The following is a 22,654-nucleotide window of genomic DNA, read 5'->3' as shown; positions in this document are numbered from 1 at the left end:
AACTTGTGTTTCCCAGGCACCTTTTCGGCGTCCGAGGACCTCGGGCCCTGCCTCCCCTGCAGCAGGTGCCCGCCCGGCGTGCCCACGCTGGGCTCCTGCTCGGCCAGACAGGACACGCAGTGCGACTGCGACCGGGGCTTCTTCTTCCTGGGCGCCTACGGCCTGTGCGCGCCCTGCTCCAGGTGCGGCCGCGGCCAGGGCGCCGTGCAGCCGTGCAGCCCCCAGCGGGACACGCTGTGCCGGACCTGCGGCCCGGGGACCTTCTCCGAGGAGCCCCTCGGCACCAAGCCCTGCCAGGCCTGCACCCGGTGCTCCGACGGCGAGGTGGAGATCCGAGCCTGCATGCCCGACTCCGACACGCTCTGCATGGGTGAGTTGACGCTCGCTGTGAAGTCTTTGCTGAGTGTCAGCTTCAGCCTTTGAAGCTCTCGTGCCCGGAAAGCCTGTGACGGGGGGGGGGGGCAGCGCGGGAGGGTCTGTGAGATTACGAGGACATGTGGTCAACACCTGCATCCACACCTCAACTGAACGATCCCATCCTGGAAACACGAGGAGCCAAAGAGCCCACTTAAGGGCTGTGGTCCAGTGGGGTCTTTAGGTTAACTGCCCCCAGGAACATGAAGGCCAGGGCGGCGCTGCTGACCCTGACAGCTAGTCGGCCCGCTCCCAAGTGGCTACACGCGCTCCCCAGGAGCCGGGTCATCCCTTGACGCAGAGTCCACATGTGGGGACTACTTGACCCCACAGAGGTCAGCACAGCACCTTGTAGTGTTTGATCCCAGAATAGGCCGACCACGGGGGGGGGGGCAGAGAACAAGGCCGGACACCGTGGCAATGAATGGCTTTCACACAGCAGGAGGCCGGGATCACCGATCCGCCATTAAACCGGACTCGCCGGCGGCTGCGGACGCTTCATAACACGCCTCCCTCCCCGTCTTTTTGCACCAGATAAGACGCTGCACATCCTGTCCCGTCCCGCCGAGTCCGACGGCTCCCGTGACCCTTCGCGCCTTCCCGGTGTAGAGGAGGTGACGGAGGGGGAAGGAAGCCCCGCCCCTGGAACTGCTAAGTTCACCCCGCAGGACGAGGGCAGCAGCAGCCACATTCTGGCCTACGTGTCCGTCCTGGCTGCCGTGGTGCTGGGCCTGCTGGTCTACGTGGCGTACAAATGGTGAGTCCTCCCCGAGGACTGGCTCCAGTCCGTACTGCTGGTTGTAGGATTTTGGCTCGGGGACCAGTTTAACTCGCGCCGTTCTCCTCTGCGCTCCCCAGCTGGAGGTCATGCAAACAGAAGAAGGCCCTCTCCAAGGCCCGCGCCACTGAGCTGGGGACGTCTCTAGAGGGCGAGAAGCTCCAGAGCGACAGCGGCGTCTTTCTGGACTCGCACAGCCTGCAGGACAACCAGACCAGCAAAGGTACGGCCGACAAAGGCTCTTTGAAACGGGGCGAAGTCGTCAGGTCTGAGGCCTCAGACGATGTTTTAACAGGATTACTGAAGCTGTTTCATCTATTACCTCATTGTGCTGGAATGTAGTTTTGTTCTGAGAGACAACATCAAAGGTGATCCAGAATATACTGATCACGTTACCACTACCTGCTATGTTCCAGTCTAAGCTAACAGACGCATCTCAACCAGGTGCTGGTCTTTATCAAGCTGCCGCAAATGTTGATCCAGCCTCCTTCGGCTCCACAGGTACCAAGAGGGACAGCAAGCAGGACAATCGCCTGTACATCAACCTACCCCCCCACAGGCAGGAAGAGGTGGAGCGCCTCCTGGAGGACGGAGGGGGCCGGGGCTGGAGGCAGCTGGGCGCCGCGCTGGGCTACGAACCCGAACAGCTGGACCTGTTTGGGCACGGAGAGGCCCCCGCCCACACGCTCCTCTCCAACTGGGCCCAGAAGGAAGGCTCCACTCTGGGACTGCTGTTCTCGGCGCTGGCCCGCATCGAGCGGCCCGACGTGGTGACGGTCCTCAGCTGCCCCACGCAGGGGGTGTCCGTGGTCTGAGGACCCCAAGTGTGACTCTAGGCCCCCGTGAAGAACTTTGATCCACATGACAAAGGGGGGCGCCCTGATGCCAACGCCCGTCAGCGTTGGAGGCTGCCGCTGATGGTTCTGAGTAGTAGCTTTTAGTGAGGCAAAAAATATTCACACGAGAAAATAAACAGCGTTCATCTGTTCCATGCTCTGTGGTCACTGCAGCATCAGGCAGAAACCTGGTCAGATAATAATAATAATAATAATAATAATAATAATAATAATAATAATAATAATAATAATAATAATAATAATAATAATAATAATAACATAATAATAACACTCATTCAAGTGCGGTTGAAATATAAATTGCATGCACACAAGTCCTGGTGACTGAACATTCGATCAGGAAACGGAAAGACTTGTTTACACGAGTGTGATTCTTGTAAAACCACTTAATATGTTCTTCAGACTGCAACCAGATCCATCCTCTGCCCCGACTGAAACTTCCCCATGCTGTCATGATCACAGACGGATGGATCAGACCATGCTCCTAGTCCGGGAAGCCTTGTTTTATAAATCACAGCTTCAGTGACCACTCCGGCAGCCAGACGCTCTCCAACAGCACTGTTTTCCAGTACGATGGGACTTTATCCATTTGGGTTGAATTCTGTGCACATGGACAAACTCCAAGTGTTACGGTCAAGTGGTCAGATTTTTCCAGTATAAATCTAGGGTTAGGTCTTAATGATCCCCACGGTACTTTCTGTTTACTTTGCAAGAACACTTGTGCTGAATTGTAGATATGAACCTTCTCATCAGACTGTTTCCAGTTTGTGTTGCCTTGTTGTTTTTGTCATTCGTTTTCTGTTGCAACCACTGCGTAGCTAGGTGTTTATATACCGAGGATGGATTATGCACAACGTTTCAGATCTCATCAAAAGAAAACCATCTTTCTTAGCTCTTCCCATGAATCATATGATTGTAAATATTTTAAATACTGATTTGTCATGGCTCAAATTTGATTTGCCATTTATAAAGTTGAATCTCTACATACACAATTTTTTATTTTTTTTGTATTAGACAGATGAAATTTCCAAGACACTGCTTACACCGCTGCCACGTGTCCAACTTGCTATCTTGCATTTGTATTTATTTCATCATCATGTCATGTCTAAATGAAAGGAGTCAGCTGAACACCTGTGGTTCATAGAAGAACTGAGAAGAGGATCTCAGAATTTGACTTTTTGTATATACGGTATATGTATATTATAAGTGTGTTTTTTAAGAGTTTATTCATTAAATAAAAATGTTGATAACTCACTGCTCACTTGTTATAATAGACCTCTTTGTCTGAACAGTAAGTGCAGTAGATGGCACATCAGTCTTTATGCTGCAGACCAGAAGCTAGGGACTCTACAGTTGTTTGAGGGTAATTGACTGTAGTTTCTCAATTACAGTACAATTTGAATATAAAATATATTTCCAGTCCTACATAACCCAAGCGTTATATTTGTGTCTGACACCAGAAAGTTGTTAAATTCACAAAATGGCACAGTCTTCATAGAAACATAACCGTTTGTGGAGCTGGACTACAACCACAGAGCTAAAGGCACGTCTGTCACTTCTGTGGTATAGAAATGCACTTGTGTGGAAGTCTGGGCATATTTGGAATAAGCTCCCCCTTATCAATGGATTTACAGCCTTCTCCATTCAAAACCCACTAAAGACACATATGAAGAGGGTTTTAAGAGTGAAATACCTAATTATTCTGGAGAAAGAGTCCTCTTTTCTTCTTAAGGTACAGTCTGATTCCGGCTCCCACTCAAATCTGTTAATGATCTCCTGGCCTTCAGTTTTAAGTGGGAGCAGGCGTCTTGCATGGCCTAGGGCAGCATTACATGCCGTCACACACTCCAGACGGGACTGCTTAACTGCGGTCTGGAGCACACAGGCATTGGGCTGTGGAATGTGCACATACTGGGAGGGGGGTTGGGACGGCGGAGAGAAGCACAGCAGCTCCTCTCTCGATTCATCACGGATCTCCGCAACGTCTCTAATGAAGGCAGTCAATCTTTTGGACTCCCTTTGCAGAGGCTGAACATCTGGCTGAGGACCCAGCATGTGTGGAGCAGTGGCATTCACGGCCCCCCCTTTTAGAGGAATTAGCCAATCTAAAATGGGATTGGGTGTGCACTCAGCAGTTAATCATGGAGCAGGGGTCAGTCACATTTGCTTAGATGTGTTTGAGTCGATTTAACACCCGCCCACGTGAACCAAACTTAACAGCACACCAGGGAAACATCATTTTACAAAAGAGTTTATTATCTTTAAAATGTTTGTACACTCGGTATGACAATGTGCTTACACAATACTTACAGTAGAGAAGGGTGAAACTTACTTTGTACATAGAAAATTAATTAAAAAACACAACCCCCCCCAAAAACAAAACAGAAATTAAACATAAAAATCCTCCAAACTCTGAAATAAAATAGGCGGCTGTGTGTCAGTGGGGTCCTATGTTTGACAGATTTATATGCTAACTGCATCAGGAGGGCTGAGCTGGTGAGGATGTGTGGGCTCACTGTGCTGCCTGACAACAGTCCCCTGCATACAGCTTTGGTAATATTACACATTATTTACACTTTCAATTATGAAATGATCATTGTTTTACAAAGTGTCTGCTTATTTAAACATTCCCCAAAACTATTATTCAATATATTCACAAGAAGAGCGATGTACATATGCTGGATCTTAGTTTAATGCAATTCAATGAGCTGCAACAAATAGATGACCTAATGCTAATGGAACCACCTGGAAAACTGTTGGACATGAATGTGAAGCAAGCCTGGACTTGGGGTCTCTGATGTCAAATGAGGACTAAAAGTGAGTGAGAGAAAAAAAAAACAAACAGACAATGGAAGATGTTAAACTGTTAAAACTGCAGAGCCACAACCTTCACTTTCAGCATCGCTCCTGGAACTGGAGGTACAACGGCAGAACAAGTTGGACAGGATATGGGGAAAATGTACACATTGCTAAATAGTACATGAACCACGCTGTATTCAAACCCTGCTGCAGTTCTAAGTCTAATTGAATTCATACAAAAAACAATTATATTAATCTCATCTGTAATAGCAAAGGCAACCTGCTAGTCACTGGCTGATCCCTAGGTGTAACTGAAGAAAGAGCTCATCCTTGACACACAAGACATAGAAATGGGAGGAATTTCCACAAGGACAACGTTCCATCATCAGCCTACGTTGCGCATTCATAAAACAACAGAGGCTCCAAAGAGCTGTGGTTAAGAAGGCAGGGTTTGAGGAGTGGAAGCCTGGACCTCCACAGCCCAGTTAAAAGCAGCACCAGATGCAGAGTCAGAGGCTTGAAGCGAGCACAAGGGGAAAGGAGGTGTGGGGGCGTTCAACGTTCTCTTATTGATCCATTTTTAACAGTGGAAGTAACAAAGAAACCTCAACTAACACAATACCCAAGTATATTCTGCTGAATAGTCCTCATTCAGGACTAGAATAGATTAAAAAGTGGAATTGAGGTGATCTCGTGAACATTTAAAAGCCACAAATGGAGAAAAAAAAAAGCTAAAAATCAAACAGTCAGTGAGAACATTAGTCTCTGTAGCACCCCTCAGTGTCATCCTTCAGGAACACTGCAACTTGAGTGTCGGGTTTTTCAGTGGCACTCGAGTCTCTGACAGTCTCTTAAATAGAGCTCCTCCATCATCAGCATGGCCTGGAGAGTTTCTTGGGCAGCAGTGCAATTCTTAGTCATAAATACAGGTAAGAAACTACTTCACAGTTCAGGCCAGTTCATACACGAAGGAGTGAATAGAAAGGCAAATCTGTGCTTCTTCCCAGAACAAGTCAGCCATCTGCAGGCCCTGAGGCTAGCACACCTCTGTGTCCTCCTTGGGCCTATACACAGAGCCAAATCTTTGCATGTACTTCTTGATGTACTCCTTAGTCTTGTGCTTCACATTCTCGTTACACTCAAGGTCCTCAGGATTCTTGCAAGCTTTTAACTCCTTGTTCATAACGCCATGAGTTAGCTAGAGGATTGAGAGATGAGGAAAGAGTGAGATATATTCCTTGTTACCAGACGGCAGTAAATGATATAATTACAACGTATAGTCAAGTTGTGGTGGAGTGGTTGGATGCTTAATTCTCTTTCAGTGACTTTGCCCCTTATAATTTGAGACAATAAAATGCAATCTTTAAACGAGTGAAGCCCTGCTCTTCCTTCTGTTTACTGTGCCCATGTGCTCAGAGTCCTGGTATGTCCGAGTGGCACTCAAACCAGTTCAAACCAGCCCCCACATACACAATCACTGGTGCCACAGTAAAAAATATGCTGCTCTTTTAGAAAGGAAGGAATAACACAAGAGAGAGATAATGGTTTACATGTATAGTCTAACTCCCCTCCTGGGGCTGAGTATAAAAACATTTGGCTGGAGTGAGAAATTATTGGAGCTCAACTATTTAGTTCTGGTTTGAGTGAAACTTTCCTTTTAAGTTAAAAGTGGACCAATACTTTCATTGGGCTTCGTCCATGCAGAGGCCGAGGCGAGGTTGAATAGTGCCAACATGTTACTGTTTTTCCTACCTTTCTAGCTAGGTGTTTGAAATCTTCCGTGTTGCTGATTCGTCCAGATTTGCAGTCTGGCTTCCGGTAGGGATTCAAACATTGCACAATGAACTGGGACATCTGAGTAATAACCACACAAAGAGAGACAAGAAAAAGACATTTAAATGGAAATTAAAAGGTTGTGTGAATTAAAAGCCTTCCTTTAGTGCCAGTAGTTTAATAATGTCCTTGTGAACATGTGGTCTCACCTCTTTGCGAAATGTCTCCTTGCTCCTTTTAGCTAGTTCACTTGAAGTGTCTGCCTCTGCTGTCTTTGTGGAGAACTGGGAATGGAAGACATTCATTATATGACTAAAATGTGTGTTTCAAACAAAAGTATGTTTCACATTAAACCCACAGTTTTGTCTTGCACAAACGTCAATTAGGTTCATTTTGGTTCATTTGTACTTTCCTCCAGTCACACTATAATAAAAAAAGAGGTTTTGTCCATTGGATAATCCATTACAGATATGTTTAGCACCCAGCAAAATCACTTGTGCTCAACAAAACATGACAACCGACCGCAGACAAGTAGCATCAGGGTCACTGTGCATCAAACAGCACCTGCTTAACAGGTACTTGACACAAAACGGGGACATCCTGCCAGGATGCCAACTCTATGGCCCTAGACTTCAACAACAAAAGGCAAGAAAGGAAACATCTGACTGGCTATACCCACAATAAAAGGGGTTGGGATCAAAAGGACGCACAAAGTTTTCACTTGAATACGCACAAGAAAACTGAAACTGTGAAACTGAATGGGGCAGAGCATGTGTTATAGCTTAGATTACAGCACATGGGCACCATCATGTGCTGGGACACATGGTGGCAAGTGGTCCAACAGGAAATATGGAAAAACACGGCTCTCACAATCTGTTTTGAAAACTGTGCTCCAAGAGGAGGGACAACTGTGCAGTTGAAACTGTCGTTTAAATAAAGAAATAAACAAATACTAGGTCATTCATATGATTCCCATTACGTTCAAAGTTAGGATAAGAGAATAAAAAAGTGAAAGGAAGAGAAGATGAGCTGGGCCCTCCCTATATCGCATTGAAGCCAAGGGACAAATAGTGGAGCAGCGACTGGAGTCAAAACTTTGTCTCTATTTAGATTTGGTTGAAGCCAGGAGGAGTCGTCGGTGACAGCCCAACACACGTAATGTGCTGAAGGGCTGAGGACATGTTTTTTTCTCCCATGAGACACAGCTGAAAGTAATCATGGTGCAGCTTCTTCAATTACCTCAAGGTACAACACTATAATCATGTTTTGCACAAATGCACAAACTTTCTGGGAACCATACGAAAGAAATGATTGAAAGATGAGTTTTCATACTTACTGTTGAATTAAATAACATTTCTTTTCTCCATTAAGCCCAAAATTAATGGAAGTAGTTCACAATTTTTAAGTTTAGTTTCAGAAGACAAATACTGCTAAAAAGGTCACCTTGGAAGGGTTCTCATCATATGTCGGTGTTCCCAGGTCCATCTCAGATTCATGGTCCACACTAGTGTTATCGCTGCTTCCATCCCAGGTTGGAGGGTCCCACTGTGTTTGCCTGACATGCAGACATAAATAATGTGAGATGCGTGTGCGCACACGCAGGCAGACACACACATACACGGGTTTTCATTAACGTGGGGACTTCCCATTAACATAATGCCTTCCCTAGCCCCTTACCCTAACCATCACAAATAAAGGCAGACGTCTAACCTTTGCTCTAATCTGAACCAAAACTCAATTCTAACCACAGCCCTAAAATCACATCTTGACCCTCAAAAAAAGCTTTCGGACTAGTGGGGACCTGCCAAGTGTCCGCACGTTGATGCAGTGTCCTCACCTTGATAGCAAAAACATGGTTTATGGTTCCCATGTCAAAGGAAAAACGTGTCCCCACACACACATACACAGCTGTACTCACCTGGTGACTATGTGGTAGTAATAAATTTTTCCTTCAGGGTCCCGGGCCACTTTCCAGTTGGGAGGTAGTATAATAGTTTTGGGTTTTGGAGGAGAGGGAGGAGGCAAGTCTATCACATTGTTGGGTACAATCATTTCCTAGGGAGGTGAGGGAAAAGCATCAGCAGCCAGTTAATGTAGTTTTACGTTAAAATAATTGAAAAGTTTGAATGAAACGTAATTAAATTGAATCATTTTATTTACACGGATTGAGCATAAGATTGTGACTCTCTGCCTAATGTAGTGTGGGTCCCCCTTATACTCCCAAAACAACCCTGAGCCACTGAGACACAGATGCCACTACACCTCTACAGTTGAGTGATGTAAGTGGCGTCCACAGATCAGACCTGCTATTGTGTAAACCAAGGCTTGCAGCTCTGACGAGTAGTATCTTTAAAATAAACACACTACCCCCTTGTGGTCACACGGAGATGGTGATGCTTGAAACTGACTTTCCTTCATGCACGTTACATACTGTACCTGTTGGACCGTTTGTGATGTGACAATGGTGGTGACTGTGCCTCCCTGCTGCACCACAACTCCCTGCTGATGGCTAGGATAAACTGGTTGGCCATGCAGGTAGCTAGCCGTGGGCTCAGTATATGCCTGCAGAAACACATGTACACTTTGGTCATACAGGTCAAGTAAGTGTCTGTACTATAGTGCAGGAGGCTGCAGCATGGATATTAGAGTATCAGGCCCAGGTCAGACACCCTACCTGTATGACCGGAGCACTGGTCTGAGGGTAGGCGGTGGGGATGCTGTAGATGGTTTGGCACGGCTGACCCTGGTAATAAATGGCCGTCTGTGTCTGGGCCTGTGCTGGGGTTGTGGCATACTGTTGTGCGGGCTGTGTCTGCACGGTCACCGCCTGCTGAGTGTTGGGGTCCCAGAGGGTTGTGTAGCTCTGCTGGCCCTGTACCTGAGGGGCTGGTACAGACAGGACAGCTACACTTGCGTCCTGCGTTGATACAGATGGTTGGGCATACTGCTGAGGGGTGCCGGTGGCAAGGTTGGCGGTGGTGATGTGCTGAGAGAGATTAGAGACAGGAGTGGCTTGGGGGGTGGAGGATGGGGAGGGCAGCCCCAGGTCTGTGATAAGATGCTGGGAAGCAGTTTGTTCATAGTTCAAGGTGGGCTCAACAGATGGTGTAGGGAGCAGTACCTTTCCTGCATTAGGGTTGGAAGGATCCACAAAAGTCTGAATGGGATATCCAGGAGGATAGGTGATAAAACCAGGGCTGGAGGTGTAGGCCAGTGCAGGGTTGTAAGCCATAGTCTGAAGCTGCTGCTGTTGGAGCTGTTGTTGTTTCTGGGCCTCCCGCTGAGCAACCTCCTGCTCAAACAGCTTTCTACGTTCTTCAGTTGAAAGTTTATTGCGCTCCTTTCCACCCACACCTCTTGGTGTCTTGTTACTGTTTGATGGGTCAAACCTCAAAAAAAAAAAAAAGAAAGAAAAGAAAAATTCCAGAGTAAGACCTGCAGTAACAGAAAGATATTTACTATAGGAGGAAACTTGTCAAATGAGGTTCTTACCGTTCGTCAGTGCGTCGGCTGCTCCTCTCATAGGATAAGGACGGTGGGGACAAGGAGCGTCTCCTCCTCCTCTCTGTGCTACGTGTGGCTTTGTCGGAGAGTCGATCCCGATCCCTGTCCCAGTCTCTGTCATAATCACGATCCCTGTCTTTATCGCGCTCCCTTTCACGTTCTCGGCTTCCAGAAGTGGCGCGTGGCAACAAACCCATGTCTCGCTCTCTGCTGCGATCTGTAGGAAGATCCAATTAGTCAAGGAAAAAAATACATATAGGCTAGAAATAACCACTGGAAATTAACTTACCGTTTGCTTCCTTTTCCACCTGACTTTTCTTTGGTATTCTGTAAACCTCCTGTAAGAAGAATCGTAACATTGATTTAAGATTACAAAGCTAAAATACAAGAAAAGGGTGCCATATTACATTAGTATGTATGTATGGTTGACTATTTCAACTGTGAAATTACCTTTAGGTCCTTCCAGCTTTCCAGAAGTCTGGCAGCCATGCCACTAATATCCAAAGCACTGAACTGGGGCTCTTGACTCCTTTCGCTTTCTACATCTGACACACCTTCTTCATCCTGAGAAGGAGTGCCAATCACTGATGGGTCTACTTGGACTGCCAAGACCTCGGAGTGTATGCTGGCTTCTGGGATCTCGGAGCATGGAGCAGCATCAGTTGTAGATTCACCAGGTTGCACCTCACAGTCAGGAGACGTTTTCTCAGGCTCTTGTGTCTCTAATTGAGCTTTGTTCTGCTCTGAAGGAAGTTCAGGTGGGAGATCAGAGGCATTGATTTGGATGGATTCACTATCCTTTTCATTGGGTTCGGCCTCCGCCTGGATTATTCCGGGCTCCGTTTGGACAACTCCGGCCTCCGCCTGGATTATTTCGGGCTCCGTTTGGACAACTCCGGCCTCCGCCTGGATTATTCCGGGCTCCGTTTGGACAACTCCGGCCTCCGCCTGGATTATTCCGGGCTCCGTTTGGACAACTCCGGACGCCGCTTGGACTATTCCGGGCTCCGTCTGGACAACTTCGACCTCCGCCTGGATTATTCCGGGCTCCGTTTGGACAACTCCGGGCTCCACCTGCATGGGCCCGGCTTCCGCCTGCATGGGCCCGGCTTCCGCCTGCATGGGCCCGGCTTCCGCCTGCATGGGCCCGGCTTCCGCCTGCATGGGCCCGGCTTCCGCCTGCATGGGCCCGGCTTCCGCCTGCATGGGTTTACTCTCAGCTGAGATGGGTTCAGTCTCAGATTGATTGCACTCACTCTCTGTCTTTTCTGGACAGTCAACAGAAGGCTGATCATCTGCCAGCTCATGCTTTTCTGTCTCTGTCTGACTGGGCTGCTCGTTTCCATTCTCAGCCTCCTTTGACTCGAGTTCCTTCTTCAGAACCTCTCTTTTCAACTCAATTTCTCCCTTTTCCAGATCAATTTCCATTTTGACCTCTGCATCTTCAATCTCAACTTGATGCTGACAACTTGACCCTATGTCTGCGTCTTCTTGACTCTCAACCTTTTCCTCTTTCACAGAGTCTGCCGTTGTTTCCTTTGCGAGATCTCCATCTTCACCATTTTGCTCTTCCTTCAACTGTTTACTATCAAGAAGTCCTACATGTGACGATTCTTCATCTTCATCGTCCTCCTCCTCATCTTCCTCCTCCTCTTTACAATCAGATGCTTTGCTTGCATCAGAAAGTGCACTGTCCAGACTGTTCTCACTGATGATTTTCAGTCTGCGAAAAACAGCAGGTTTGGAGGCATCGCCTTCTAGTTCTTGTCCCAATTTGGTGGAGGAACCATCAGGGGTGTTCAGTGGAGTTTGAGCACGGGAGGTGTTCTCACTAGAATAGCCATCCATCTCAGCAGGCTGAGGCAGAGCTTTTGTCTGTGCCCACCGCTGAATAAAAGTCAGGACTCTGCTCTCTTCCAGCATGTTCTTGGTAGAGATAGGCAGCACAGCCAAGGTCTTCATAATCTTTAAAAAAGACCATTATTAAATTAATCATTGTTGTGAATATAACTACACAGGTTCTGTAATTTTTTTTAAAACCCTGTCTCACCTCTAACTGCAGTTTGGTGTTATTAGCACTGTTGCCTTTAGCTTCAGAAATCTCTACCATAAAGATCCACAGCAAAGACAACCCATGATGGTCCAGAAACTGCTTCAGACATGATGGATTTTGAGTATCCTGTGAAACATTAATGCATGTGCTTGTGTAAATGACAACAGCAGAAGTATATCACAATAGACATATTATAAACAGCCTGACAGATGTTGAATACCGAGAGCGTACCTGTATAAGCTTGAGGCAGATGAGTTTCTGCTGCATGGTTTCCACTCGGACCATTAGTCTGCAGAGAGACACCACCTGTTTCTCATCATACAGTCCTTCTCCATTCTCCAGTAATGCCTCCAGTTCCTCATCAACCTGTAGAGTGTAGATGTGAAGTTAACAAGTGGTATTTGCTGATTTGGAAAGTTACCGTTATTGCCATTATAATGTTGCTACTTTCAACTAATTGGTTTTGCCATTAAGTGTAGTTCTAAAATATCTCATCTTTGTGTTTTAACATTATTTTCCAGCTACTGCTGAATTTCCTAATTTTGTTTGCAAATAACTGTTATTGAGGGTTAACCCGCCTCACTGACAGCTGGGACAGGTCCCAGTGAACCTTATGAGGACTCAGCAGTAGAAGATGAGTGAGGGGGTGTTTTGTGGGATATTTTTAAACACTTTTCAAAGAAATACGACAAAGGCTTTGAAATCTGACTGTGACAAATTTGATTGGAAGTACGGACCGTGGTGAGAGCACTCTTTCGACTGCGGTCTTTCTTCATCTTCCCTCCAGCTGCCCGAACACTAACTCTGTTCTCCCCGCCCAGGAAGCCTCTGCAGCTGGGTGCTCCACAGAAGCATTTTTGTGCTTCTTTGCTGGAGAAGTACAAGTGTGCCATCATCAATCATGAAACCACCAGTTATCAACTACTTCACCGGTACTATGCGAACACATACTGTACTTATGCGTTTGATGTTTTCCTTAGGCAACAAAAGATGAGACAGAACAAAACACAAGGGTAGGGAGAGTAGGAAGTTACCCATATCTCTGGAACTGGTAATCAAATGTAAGCTCAGTTCCTGCTGAAACAGCCTTGGTGGTGAAGAAACCAACTCTTAACTGGCCATTGACAGTCCACTGAAAAAGGGACAAAACAATAACATTAGCCCAGTTTCCAGTCATCTCAACGTTTGTTAAAGAACCGTGTTTAGCCACTGTACCTTTTGGGTCTCACAGTTCGGTTCACAGCTGTGATTCATAAACCGAGAGCAATTGCCCTTGAGCGTTGCATCAATGATCTGAAGGCACATAATGTAATTCTAAGTATTCCTCAATTTAGCTAAATCATCACATCAATCACAATTTAGAATTAATGTAAACAACATTGTGTCATATTACCACTTACCTCATTGTTTTTCAGAGACATGAAGTAGTAGTGAATGTTTTTATTGCGAGCATACTCTTTCACTCTTGTTTTGAACTCTTTGTGGTCCAACACCTCTCCACAATATTCCAGCACAAAGGTGTTCCTATGAAGGTGATAAAAAAAAGACAGTTTTGACAACCATAATATTTAAGCCCAGAACAAGTATTTGATTTCAGAATTAAAAAATGGAACAAAGACTAAAATGGTCTTGTGCAAATGTATATCTTTAAATAAATTATGACAAAAACACTTTGTTATTGCAGGTCTATGTTGTTCCACAGTTTTTAATGCTACAAAAGGAATTCAATGTTTTGCTGTAAGAAACCTACGAAGCCAAGTCCTTAGCTGCCCGTAATCCCCAGCCCTTTTCTTCTGTAAGGATAACATCGAAGTCTGCATGTTGTTTCATCTGAAAGCGTCGATTCGAACAATAAGCTCCATTTAGGCACCGCGATGAGCTGGAACACACACACAAAAGAAAAAAAACAGGCAGGAAGATGTAAGCAGGATTCTTACATCTAACAGGATTCACATTTATGCTCATCAAGCATTTAACAACAGTTTAGTTTAGTCAGTTTACTGGATATCTTGTTAATTTTAATTTCCTGGAAAACCCATAGAGGAAGTAGAACTACTTTGGTACCTTTGGCTTATTTTAGGGTAGTGCTTTGTCTGAAAAATAATTAACTGGCTCTAAATATATTAACCTAGTCATTGTACAACATAAAATTGTTATACTTTAAGGAATGCTTTATGCTGTGGGCCTACATCCATGTGTACTGTACACCACCATCTAATCGGTTTGAATCAATGAATTCCTTCTGATCTCTAAACTGTTTTTTTGTTACACACCGATTAAAGCCATTTTTGGCAAACTGTAATTAGACCTGACTGTTGGAGATTTATATGTTGTGATAAGGCCTTGTTATTTACTCTGGCACAGTTTTCTATTGATTGTTGACACAGATACACTGTGTTCTCAGGTGGTGTGCTTGAGCTTGGCATCTGTTTTTCTGCACCAGAGTCAAATTTTACCATCATCCATCACAGTTCAGAGCCATGTTAATTTGTGGTGTATGAATTCATACATGTTAAGAATAAAAAATGTGCTTCTATAAGTAAAACTCCTCATATTATAGTACCACATTTGAAATAATCAACTTACCACTCAATCATAAGTAATCGGTTCAAGCAGTCTTCTCCGCATGCCAATACTCCTCTTGCACGGTCTTCTCTGGGCAACACTGGGCACTCACACTGCATCCTCTTGATATCTCGATGAGATTTGCTCTTTTTTCTGCAAAACAGTATTTTATTGGGTAAAAGTTATGTATATATCACACAAGCTTATTCATATCTATTGAAATCATGGCAGGAATGCAAAACAACAAATTACCTCTCTGTCAAATACAGGTTCTCCTCAATCAAATCAAAATAAGGAGGCATCTTTTTGGACTTAGCCAACTCTTTCCATTTACTGGCATCTTGAAACTCCTGCAAAGTAAGTGACGGATGATGCACCCCAGCCTTGGCAAAAGTTTCCTTAGAGGTGTCTGTATCTCCTTGGCGCTCCCGTTTGCTTGTGGGCCCGGCTTCCGCCTCATTGTCTGAATCGGACTCAACCTCATGACGCCGTTTTTTGGGTGGACCCCTGCCTCTCTGGGGTCTATAATGATCTACACTAGGGGGTTCCGGTACGACAGAGCCCCTGCTGTTGCTGCTGATTTCGTGTCCTTGTACAAAACTTGATGACCCTGGAGTGTTTAGTCCACTGCATTCAAAACTTGGATTGAGATTTGTTTGTTTATCACTACTGTAGTCATCATGATCATTGGTCAGAGAGTCTGGGTGGATTTCTGTCATATCCTGACAATGTTCATCTGAATGGAGGTACGGTTTTCGGCTGGTCTGTGTGTTTGGCGAGTGATGGTTCAAGGAAGCACAATCTTGTCCATGTTCCTGTCCTTTGACAGAGGTCTCTGACAGTTTAGTGTTTAGTAATTGTGGCCCATGACTGCTATCAGGCTGTTGGTACGTACTACTGGGCTGTTCTGATTGTGAAAAGTCCCAAAAGTTGAAATGACCCTTATCGCCAAAATTGCCAGCACAAGAAAAACCCTCTTGTTGGTAGAGGAAGTGTATCTGTTCACCTCTGCTATTTACAGCATGTTGGCTGTACATTTGTTTGGAAGAATCAAAGCTGTAGGCAGGATCTGGGGTATTCCTACTGGCATTTATATGACCAGGACCAGGTAGTGCACTGATGGAACTGGAGCCCTCCAAGTGACTTGTGCTATCAATCATATTGCTCTGAGACTGACATAACATGCTCCTTCTGGGTGACTCATTCAAATCAACACAAGAACCACTGTTTCCTCCAAATGCAGCGGAAGAGCGTCTTTGTTCAGGGTTGCCTTGATTGATGACTTTACGGATATTTACATCCGATGCAGTGTAAGCGCTGTGATGGTCCGAATTAGCCATAGGACTGCAAGATGCTCCTGTGTTCTGCATTTCCACTGTTAAGGAAGAATTCTTTGGCACCACTACTACAGAGTGCAATCGCTTTATAGCCTCATCACAGTCAGAGTCGTATTCTGAGTTGTCACTGTCACTGACCTCACTCTGTCCTCCTAATGCATCCTCATTAGGGGATGCTCTCTTTCTCATCTTAGTCTTAGAACTGTCTTTTGATTCTTCCTCATGATCCTGTTTATTCCAACTTTGTATCTTTGCAGCTATGTCAACCTGCAGCGCATCGCCTATGTGCACAGGCCCATTTACGTTAGTTTTCTCAGAAACAAATAATTGTAAGTCACAGTGGTTGATGCTGGTGCTTGGTTGTGACAGCTCGCTTTGGTCTTTGTATTGGTGGGTGATTCTATCTGTTCCAGCTTCTTGCTTAAACAGCTCAGTCTGCTTCACTATTGTGGAATGTGCTTCAGATTCTTGAACGTTATCTTTAAAGTGTTGTTGGCTCTTCTCTTTAGAAAACTCTACTTCTTTGATAGAGATGACTTTCTTAGTAGTAGGTTTATTCTCTGCACTGGGTGTCTTCTGTGAATTATCAAACTCTGAAAAGTCTTGACCAACAATGTCCCATCGAGACTTTTTGGCAGTACTGATAGGTTTTTTACCCAAATTAACACTTTCCTGTCCACATATCAGCTGATTTTCAGTTTCAAGACACGCCGAATCTGATTTGCTTGGCAAAGCTGAGGTGGACTGCTGCTCGACTGTCAGAACCTGATTCTGCTCATCAGTCTCTACTTTAGTGTTCTCTTGGACCTCATTTGTGACTGCCATCTCTGCTCTATCAGGTATGGACTTTGGCTCTAGTGAACAGTTATTCATTATACTGTCATTACTGCACGCAATTAAGACAGTTGCATTTAAATTCACATATGGTTGATTATTTGAAGAAATGCTGTCCTTCACATTGCTCAAGTTTCCCGGGGTGGCATTTTCATGCTTTAGGTTTTCACTCTGGCTTATAGGTGAGGTATTTCTATTCTCATCTTTGAGACTTGAATTATTTACGTATGTCACTTCAGACAATGATTCTTCCAAAGCTTTTTCAACAAAGGGAACCACCTGTTTCACATATTGTTCCTCAGTATCCTGATTGGGGGGTGATTCTTCTTCACTCTGAGACAGTTTATCAGTGGTTGTACAGGATGATGCTTGGTTGGGAAAAATGTGATCCATTTGTCCATTTTCTTCTGTGTTCTTTACAGAAGTAGCAACCTGGTTCAGATCTGGTTCACCACTTTTCTGTACTGATTTATCATTATTCTCTTCAGAGCCTGCACTTTTGTCAGAAGACTGAGACCTTCCTTTTTGATCTGTTTCAGATTCACTAGAGCTGCTTTTGTGCCGTTTCTCGTATGACTGAGAGCGAGTGTGTAAACTGGAAGAAGAGGATTTCCTGTTGGTTTCAGATTTGTAATGGGTGTTAGATCTATGGTGGTTGGGGTCCAGATCAGGAGAGCATTTCCAAGGTAAATCAGAGTCAGGCCGCTTTGAAGTCCTTTCAGCCTTTGTCAGTTGTGTTTTCTTGTCCATCTCTGAAGCGTGAGGAGAGCCTACAGATTTAGAGACTTTTTCACATTTAGAGAAGGAGGAGGACTTTGATTCTCTATGTGAGTTTGAATAGGCGGACGATCTAGTGGTAACACTAGTCCTTGTCTTTGTCTTCCTGTGGTCATCCTCAGAGTCCGAGCTGTCCCGAGTTCTGTCAGTGCGAGAACGAGAACGTCTTCTCTCTCTGCGTGGAGAACTCCGATGTGATCTCCAATCAGATTCGTGATAATATGACCTCTCCGAGCGGGATCCTCGGTCACCTCTTGACCTCTCTGACCTGGAATGAGATGAACTAGTTCGAGCCCCTCTTGATCTAGACCGTGATCGAGACCGGGACCTTCTGCGATCTTTGTCTGATCGGGATGAGCGTGATGACGTGTGTCTAGAATCACGATCTGATTTGGAGTAACTAGAAGACCTTTCATGATTCTCTGACCTTTTAAAGGAGGTTTTATCTTTTTCCTCTCCATGTGGACCAGAGGAAGACTTTTTTACGTCTTTGCTTTTGCTGTCCAAGTTTGATTTACCTTTGGAGTCTGCTGCTTTTTGACTGGAAGACATCTGAGCGGAGTCACCTTCAGACTCTGAGCAAATGGGAGCACTGTCCGATTGGGACCTGGTTTTCATTTTACATGCCTTATTAACAGACTCAGTGCTGCTTGAAGTCTCACCATCCTTTACTGTAGAAGCAGCTGACTGCTTAACGGTTGGGGTTATCCATGCGTCAGTGCCTTCAAAGGCAGAGCTTTCAGTCGAGCTGACACTGGGGGGCTGGGGTGTAGATAATTCAGTTGCATTCTGAACTGATGACTTCTGTGCATCCTGAAAATCTGAGGAGTGCTCCTCCTCAACCATAACAGATATTGGTTGCTCTTCTGCTGCAGACACACTGATAAGTTGCTTTTTAAAATGTATCTTTGTTAAGTCTGGCTTATGTTTAGTGGCTGAGGGGACGGGTGCCTGAGAATGTGACTCTGCTATTGATTCTTGCACCGTGCATGACTGCTTTTGCTCAGAATTGCATCTACCATGCCCTCCTTTGTCCTCCTTAGTCTGAGGTTCAGTGACAGACTTGTCAGGGCTTGAAGGGATAAAGAACAGGCTCTGTCGTGACTTCTTGGTCTGTGTGAAGCTGAAGGACACTTTCTGGCGACCCTGATCTTCTAGGTTGACTTTCATTTTGCTCCCTTTAGGCAAGAGATGATTGGAGAGCACCACTCTGGGAGACAGGCTTTTCATAAGAGCTGCCTTTGATAGGCCCTCCACCTTCAGCTACAATAAAAACACAAACAGTTAGTAATTTACTTTTTTTAAATGTGACAATAAATAAATATGTTGTAGTATAAGACATTTTAGACTTACTGAAGCTCCACTGCCCTCCTCTCTGTGGTTATGAAGGACATAAAGAAGAAGAAATACAAATATAATAACATACACATAGAGAATTTAATTCTATATATTAGTTCAAACAAATAACGACATTTGTTATTTATACAACATTCTACTGAGCGATTAGAAATGTAAGGTAGGACTGAAGTGAAAGGCTCCTACCAGTTTAGGACAAAGCAGTTACCAAGGTGTGTGTGTGTGTGTGTGTGCACAAGTACTCTTTTTAACCCAACTCAAGTTTCCCTTTTTATTTTAAATATAGACTCGAATATATTTAATATATTGTTAATGAGCTATGTTAGTATGGAAAACAAACAGCATGCTCACTCAAAAGATATTAGTGCTCTATTAGTATGGTGTATTTTAAATAGCCCAAAACCAAACAACAAATTATGACAGCTATGATTGTGTTAAAGGGACAGACACCAAATCCTAAATTGTTATTTGCCAGCGCACAATCAATTTTTAGTTTGTTTGCCACTACCAAGATCAAAGGTTATGGCTAAGGACTGGAATCTTCCTAGAGCAATGAGAAATTTAACAAAGCAGACAAAACAAATTATTAAGAAACACTACGGCATGCATTGTACATCTTAAATGACTGTATTGCCAACAGCTGCAACTTATTTTTTCCAATTAAAAAAAGGAAACGAAGACAGCTGAAAAGGATGTAAAGCATTTTTCTTTTTATATTAATAAAGTGTGTGTGTTTTTCTTAGAACAGACTCACTGTGGGTGCTGGGCAACAATTGGGTCATTTAATCCTTTAGGAAATATTTTTTCTTTCTTTCTTTCTTTGACCTTCAAAATGAGACACTCCGGCAGGGATATTCACTCGTACAGTAAGTGCTATAACAAGCAGCCTACAAACTAAAGAAATATGATAAATTCAGAATTTAGTAGAAGCTTGTAACGTTTACTACTACTTTAGGTTTTTTAGACATTGTGATGTGTTTTATCTAGTGCTGCACTGCAAAAAACACAACCTCTCTCTACACAGGCCATTCAGTAAATAAGATCTTCTGACATATACATTTATATAAACATTTATTCGTTCATATAGCTCATCTTTTCATTTAACATGTTAAACAGTGAACATCTGTATAGACTACACCAACTGGTCATTCTACTATTCCTTCCTAACAACAGCAAACTCACTCAGACAAGACACATATTGTGAGATGCATTTTGTGAATTCTAATACCTGATCTCTGACTTGAGCAGGGTGTCCATTGAGAAACTCATCAAGGATTAGTAGGCCCGGAGAAGCTGCTGGCCAAGAATAATCCAAATCAGAGAAATGAACACTCCGAAGTGGTGGCACACCTGACAAAAAAGACAGGGTTGCAGTTAACTAATTCTAGTTGGTGGCCTACAGCTTCTATGATTTTGACATCAGCTTCTAAAACATGATACTCGTGATATCTTTCTTTCCAAAATACACAGTGTTCCACATCAAAACGTGCACAGCGCCTCTTGTTTATAGACCGTTGACTAGCAGTGAACCCCTTCGTGGGCGTCCAGTTGTCTGTCTGTGCAGTGTGACACCCGCCACATGTTTGAAGCGTTCCTGCTAGTTTCCACTACTGTAACTTTGGCTGCAGTTCCGTAAAACTCAACAGTCACCTGCACTTCATTCACAACAACTCGTCGACATAAGATGAAAACACAGATGCGCGCATCCAACTGTTATACACGTAAACCACATGAAGTGCCCCACAATATGTGACGAGCGGCTGCGGCAGGAGGATTTACCTTCAACAACACACCGACACTCCTATGAAAACAATATGTGACTGCTTTGAAGCACGCTAGAAAACTAACAACATGCTACTACAACATGGCCTGTGCAGGAGTGGAAGTAGCCAAAACACGGCCTTTAAATGGCTCATTCTACCCCCTGTGGAAACAAGCAGTGGACCCACAGCTAACATGTCAATTTAGTGACTTGGTCGGTAAAGCTCTACTAAATAATTACACTGTGGCAAAGAATTAAGGTATATATAAATGCGTAAGACGCATCTACACGTCTGAAACGCTGTTTTGTAACACCAGAACCGGCTAAGCTAACTTTGGTGGGCTAACCTAGCTGCCCTGGCCCATCTGTGAGATAGCATTAGTTCGTGGTGTGTTTTTGCATCACTTGTGTTGCTACTGTTCAACATTCAACAACTGTAAGTGTAGACGTGTTACGTGTGCGGTGTTTAAAAGGGTTCTTCGCCCATACAATGACATTATTGTTATGTAGATGATGGTGGCTAGCCGTCAGGGATCCACTAGCATCAACAGCTAACGCTGGCTAAGTTAGCTTACTCTCATAAGTAGCCGCCGCTATGGCTTGTAACTTCACGCTATATTTTACTTAACCAGCTTTGGTGTCTCACGAGTGTGTAACGCCAGAAACTTTTGTGGAGTTGGTGACTTTGCAATGCTACCTGTAAGCAGAATGTGCTTGCTATGCGTTTCCGCTTTATAACCCAAGTGTGTGCACCCGGCTTTACTAGCATGCTAGCTAATGGTGTTTTTGTCTTGTGTGTAGCAGACTGGTTTTACAACAATTTCGTTAAACACAAGTTTAAAAATTGGCTTCCGGTTACTCACTTTACGAGGTGCTTAAGGTCACAGGGTTCCCCCATCTTCGAAATCACCAGTAGTCGACCCTTTGTGGAACATCAAGCAACAATGTATGCCGACGTCAAATCCATACGGAGCTGTCGGAAATGACCGTCGGCTCAGTGGCTCCTGCTGCTGCGCCCCAGCCTCAGCCTGGGTGAGTGTTGGTAATACGGAGCTAACGTGAGTTCACATCGTTAGCCAAGCGCTGGAGGAGACGCCGAAAACATGTAACGACCGCGAAAGCCGAGTCCCGGGACGTGTCTTAATTATGCTACCTGCTAGTTAAGTAAAAGCCAACAAGCTGGGGCGCTCGCGTGTGCAGGAGCATGTCTGTGGAATCGCTTTTATTGCACACACCGATCCTCAGTGGCTGGAGCCGTGGCCGCGGCGTTCGGCAACATCACATGATGGGGAAGCGCAGCTGGCGCGAACCCTGGAGCGAACTGCGTGTCCGAGCCAACTGCGGGAGTTTACGAATTATAACACAGAGATAAAACGTAAATATTAATAACGAGAAAACTAAAAAACAAAAAAAGAAACTGGAAACACCCCACAAGAGAAAGCGCATGAAACTGAAACCAGCGTTACACATCTGTATCTCGCTTTAGCTACTAATAGTTTCAGATGTAAGCGAGCATGCGCTCAAATTTATTAGCAATTTTATTTTATTGTTTTATTCGTTTTTGTCAACCTTATAGAATAGACGAATATGGCTGATGAATGGTTAAGTAGTCTGATACGCAGAATTACTGACTGTTGTGCTTATCTGTTTTGTTAAGAACCTAATTATGTTGGTGTTTGTGGAGAAGTGTGTTGCAGGACTTTATTTTTGCTGTTACTATAAAAGGTTTGTAATATTACTAGAAATAAAGAAGCAGATACTGTTGGGACAAACAATGACATGCATGAATGACTTTAGTTAAACATTTAAACCAAACAGGTTTAATGTCCAGAAATCATTACATCCACG

At 44.5% G+C, this 22,654-nt stretch overlaps 2 protein-coding genes across 5 annotated transcripts in view; one reads left to right on the top strand and one right to left on the bottom strand.

Moving 5' to 3' along the window:
* The window catches only part of nradd (neurotrophin receptor associated death domain), a 7,405-nt gene extending 4,102 nt beyond the window's left edge, over nucleotides 1–3,303 (top strand). Inside the window, exons 3-6 of the mRNA XM_029130190.3 lie at nucleotides 17–370; nucleotides 949–1,171; nucleotides 1,273–1,415; nucleotides 1,694–3,303. Of these exons, the coding sequence (XP_028986023.1) occupies nucleotides 17–370; nucleotides 949–1,171; nucleotides 1,273–1,415; nucleotides 1,694–2,007 (1,034 nt within the window). The 3' untranslated portion in view covers nucleotides 2,008–3,303. The remainder of the gene's footprint in view (nucleotides 1–16; nucleotides 371–948; nucleotides 1,172–1,272; nucleotides 1,416–1,693) is intronic.
* A 978-nt stretch (nucleotides 3,304–4,281) lies between these two features.
* Nucleotides 4,282–22,268, bottom strand: setd2 (SET domain containing 2, histone lysine methyltransferase). 4 transcript variants are annotated; one of them, XM_029130560.3, is made up of 23 exons: nucleotides 21,670–22,268; nucleotides 20,273–20,394; nucleotides 19,042–19,063; nucleotides 14,993–18,951; nucleotides 14,762–14,893; nucleotides 13,926–14,054; nucleotides 13,576–13,699; nucleotides 13,391–13,468; nucleotides 13,210–13,307; nucleotides 12,913–13,045; nucleotides 12,407–12,541; nucleotides 12,173–12,301; nucleotides 10,573–12,087; nucleotides 10,412–10,460; nucleotides 10,111–10,339; nucleotides 9,740–10,007; nucleotides 9,293–9,604; nucleotides 9,055–9,180; nucleotides 8,537–8,673; nucleotides 8,062–8,173; nucleotides 6,828–6,902; nucleotides 6,598–6,699; nucleotides 4,282–6,043 (listed from the first exon to the last, which is right to left on the bottom strand). In XM_029130560.3, exons 2-23 carry the CDS (start codon nucleotides 20,311–20,313, stop codon nucleotides 5,882–5,884), a joined length of 8,067 nt encoding a protein of 2,688 aa, XP_028986393.1. In that variant the 5' UTR covers nucleotides 20,314–20,394; nucleotides 21,670–22,268; the 3' UTR covers nucleotides 4,282–5,881. The 4 variants fall into 4 exon arrangements, with proteins under 4 accessions (XP_028986393.1, XP_028986389.1, XP_055359317.1 ...); XM_029130556.3 differs by having other exon boundaries at nucleotides 9,293–10,007; XM_055503342.1 differs by lacking the exon at nucleotides 21,670–22,268 and adding an exon at nucleotides 19,799–19,938 and having other exon boundaries at nucleotides 9,293–10,007.
* Nucleotides 22,269–22,654: the final 386 nt, after the last annotated feature.

Source organism: Betta splendens, chromosome 16, assembly GCF_900634795.4.
Source record: "Betta splendens chromosome 16, fBetSpl5.4, whole genome shotgun sequence".
NCBI lineage: Eukaryota > Metazoa > Chordata > Actinopteri > Anabantiformes > Osphronemidae > Betta > Betta splendens.
Note: the sequence above shows the minus strand (reverse complement) of the source record. Positions and strands in the feature narration are given on the sequence as shown.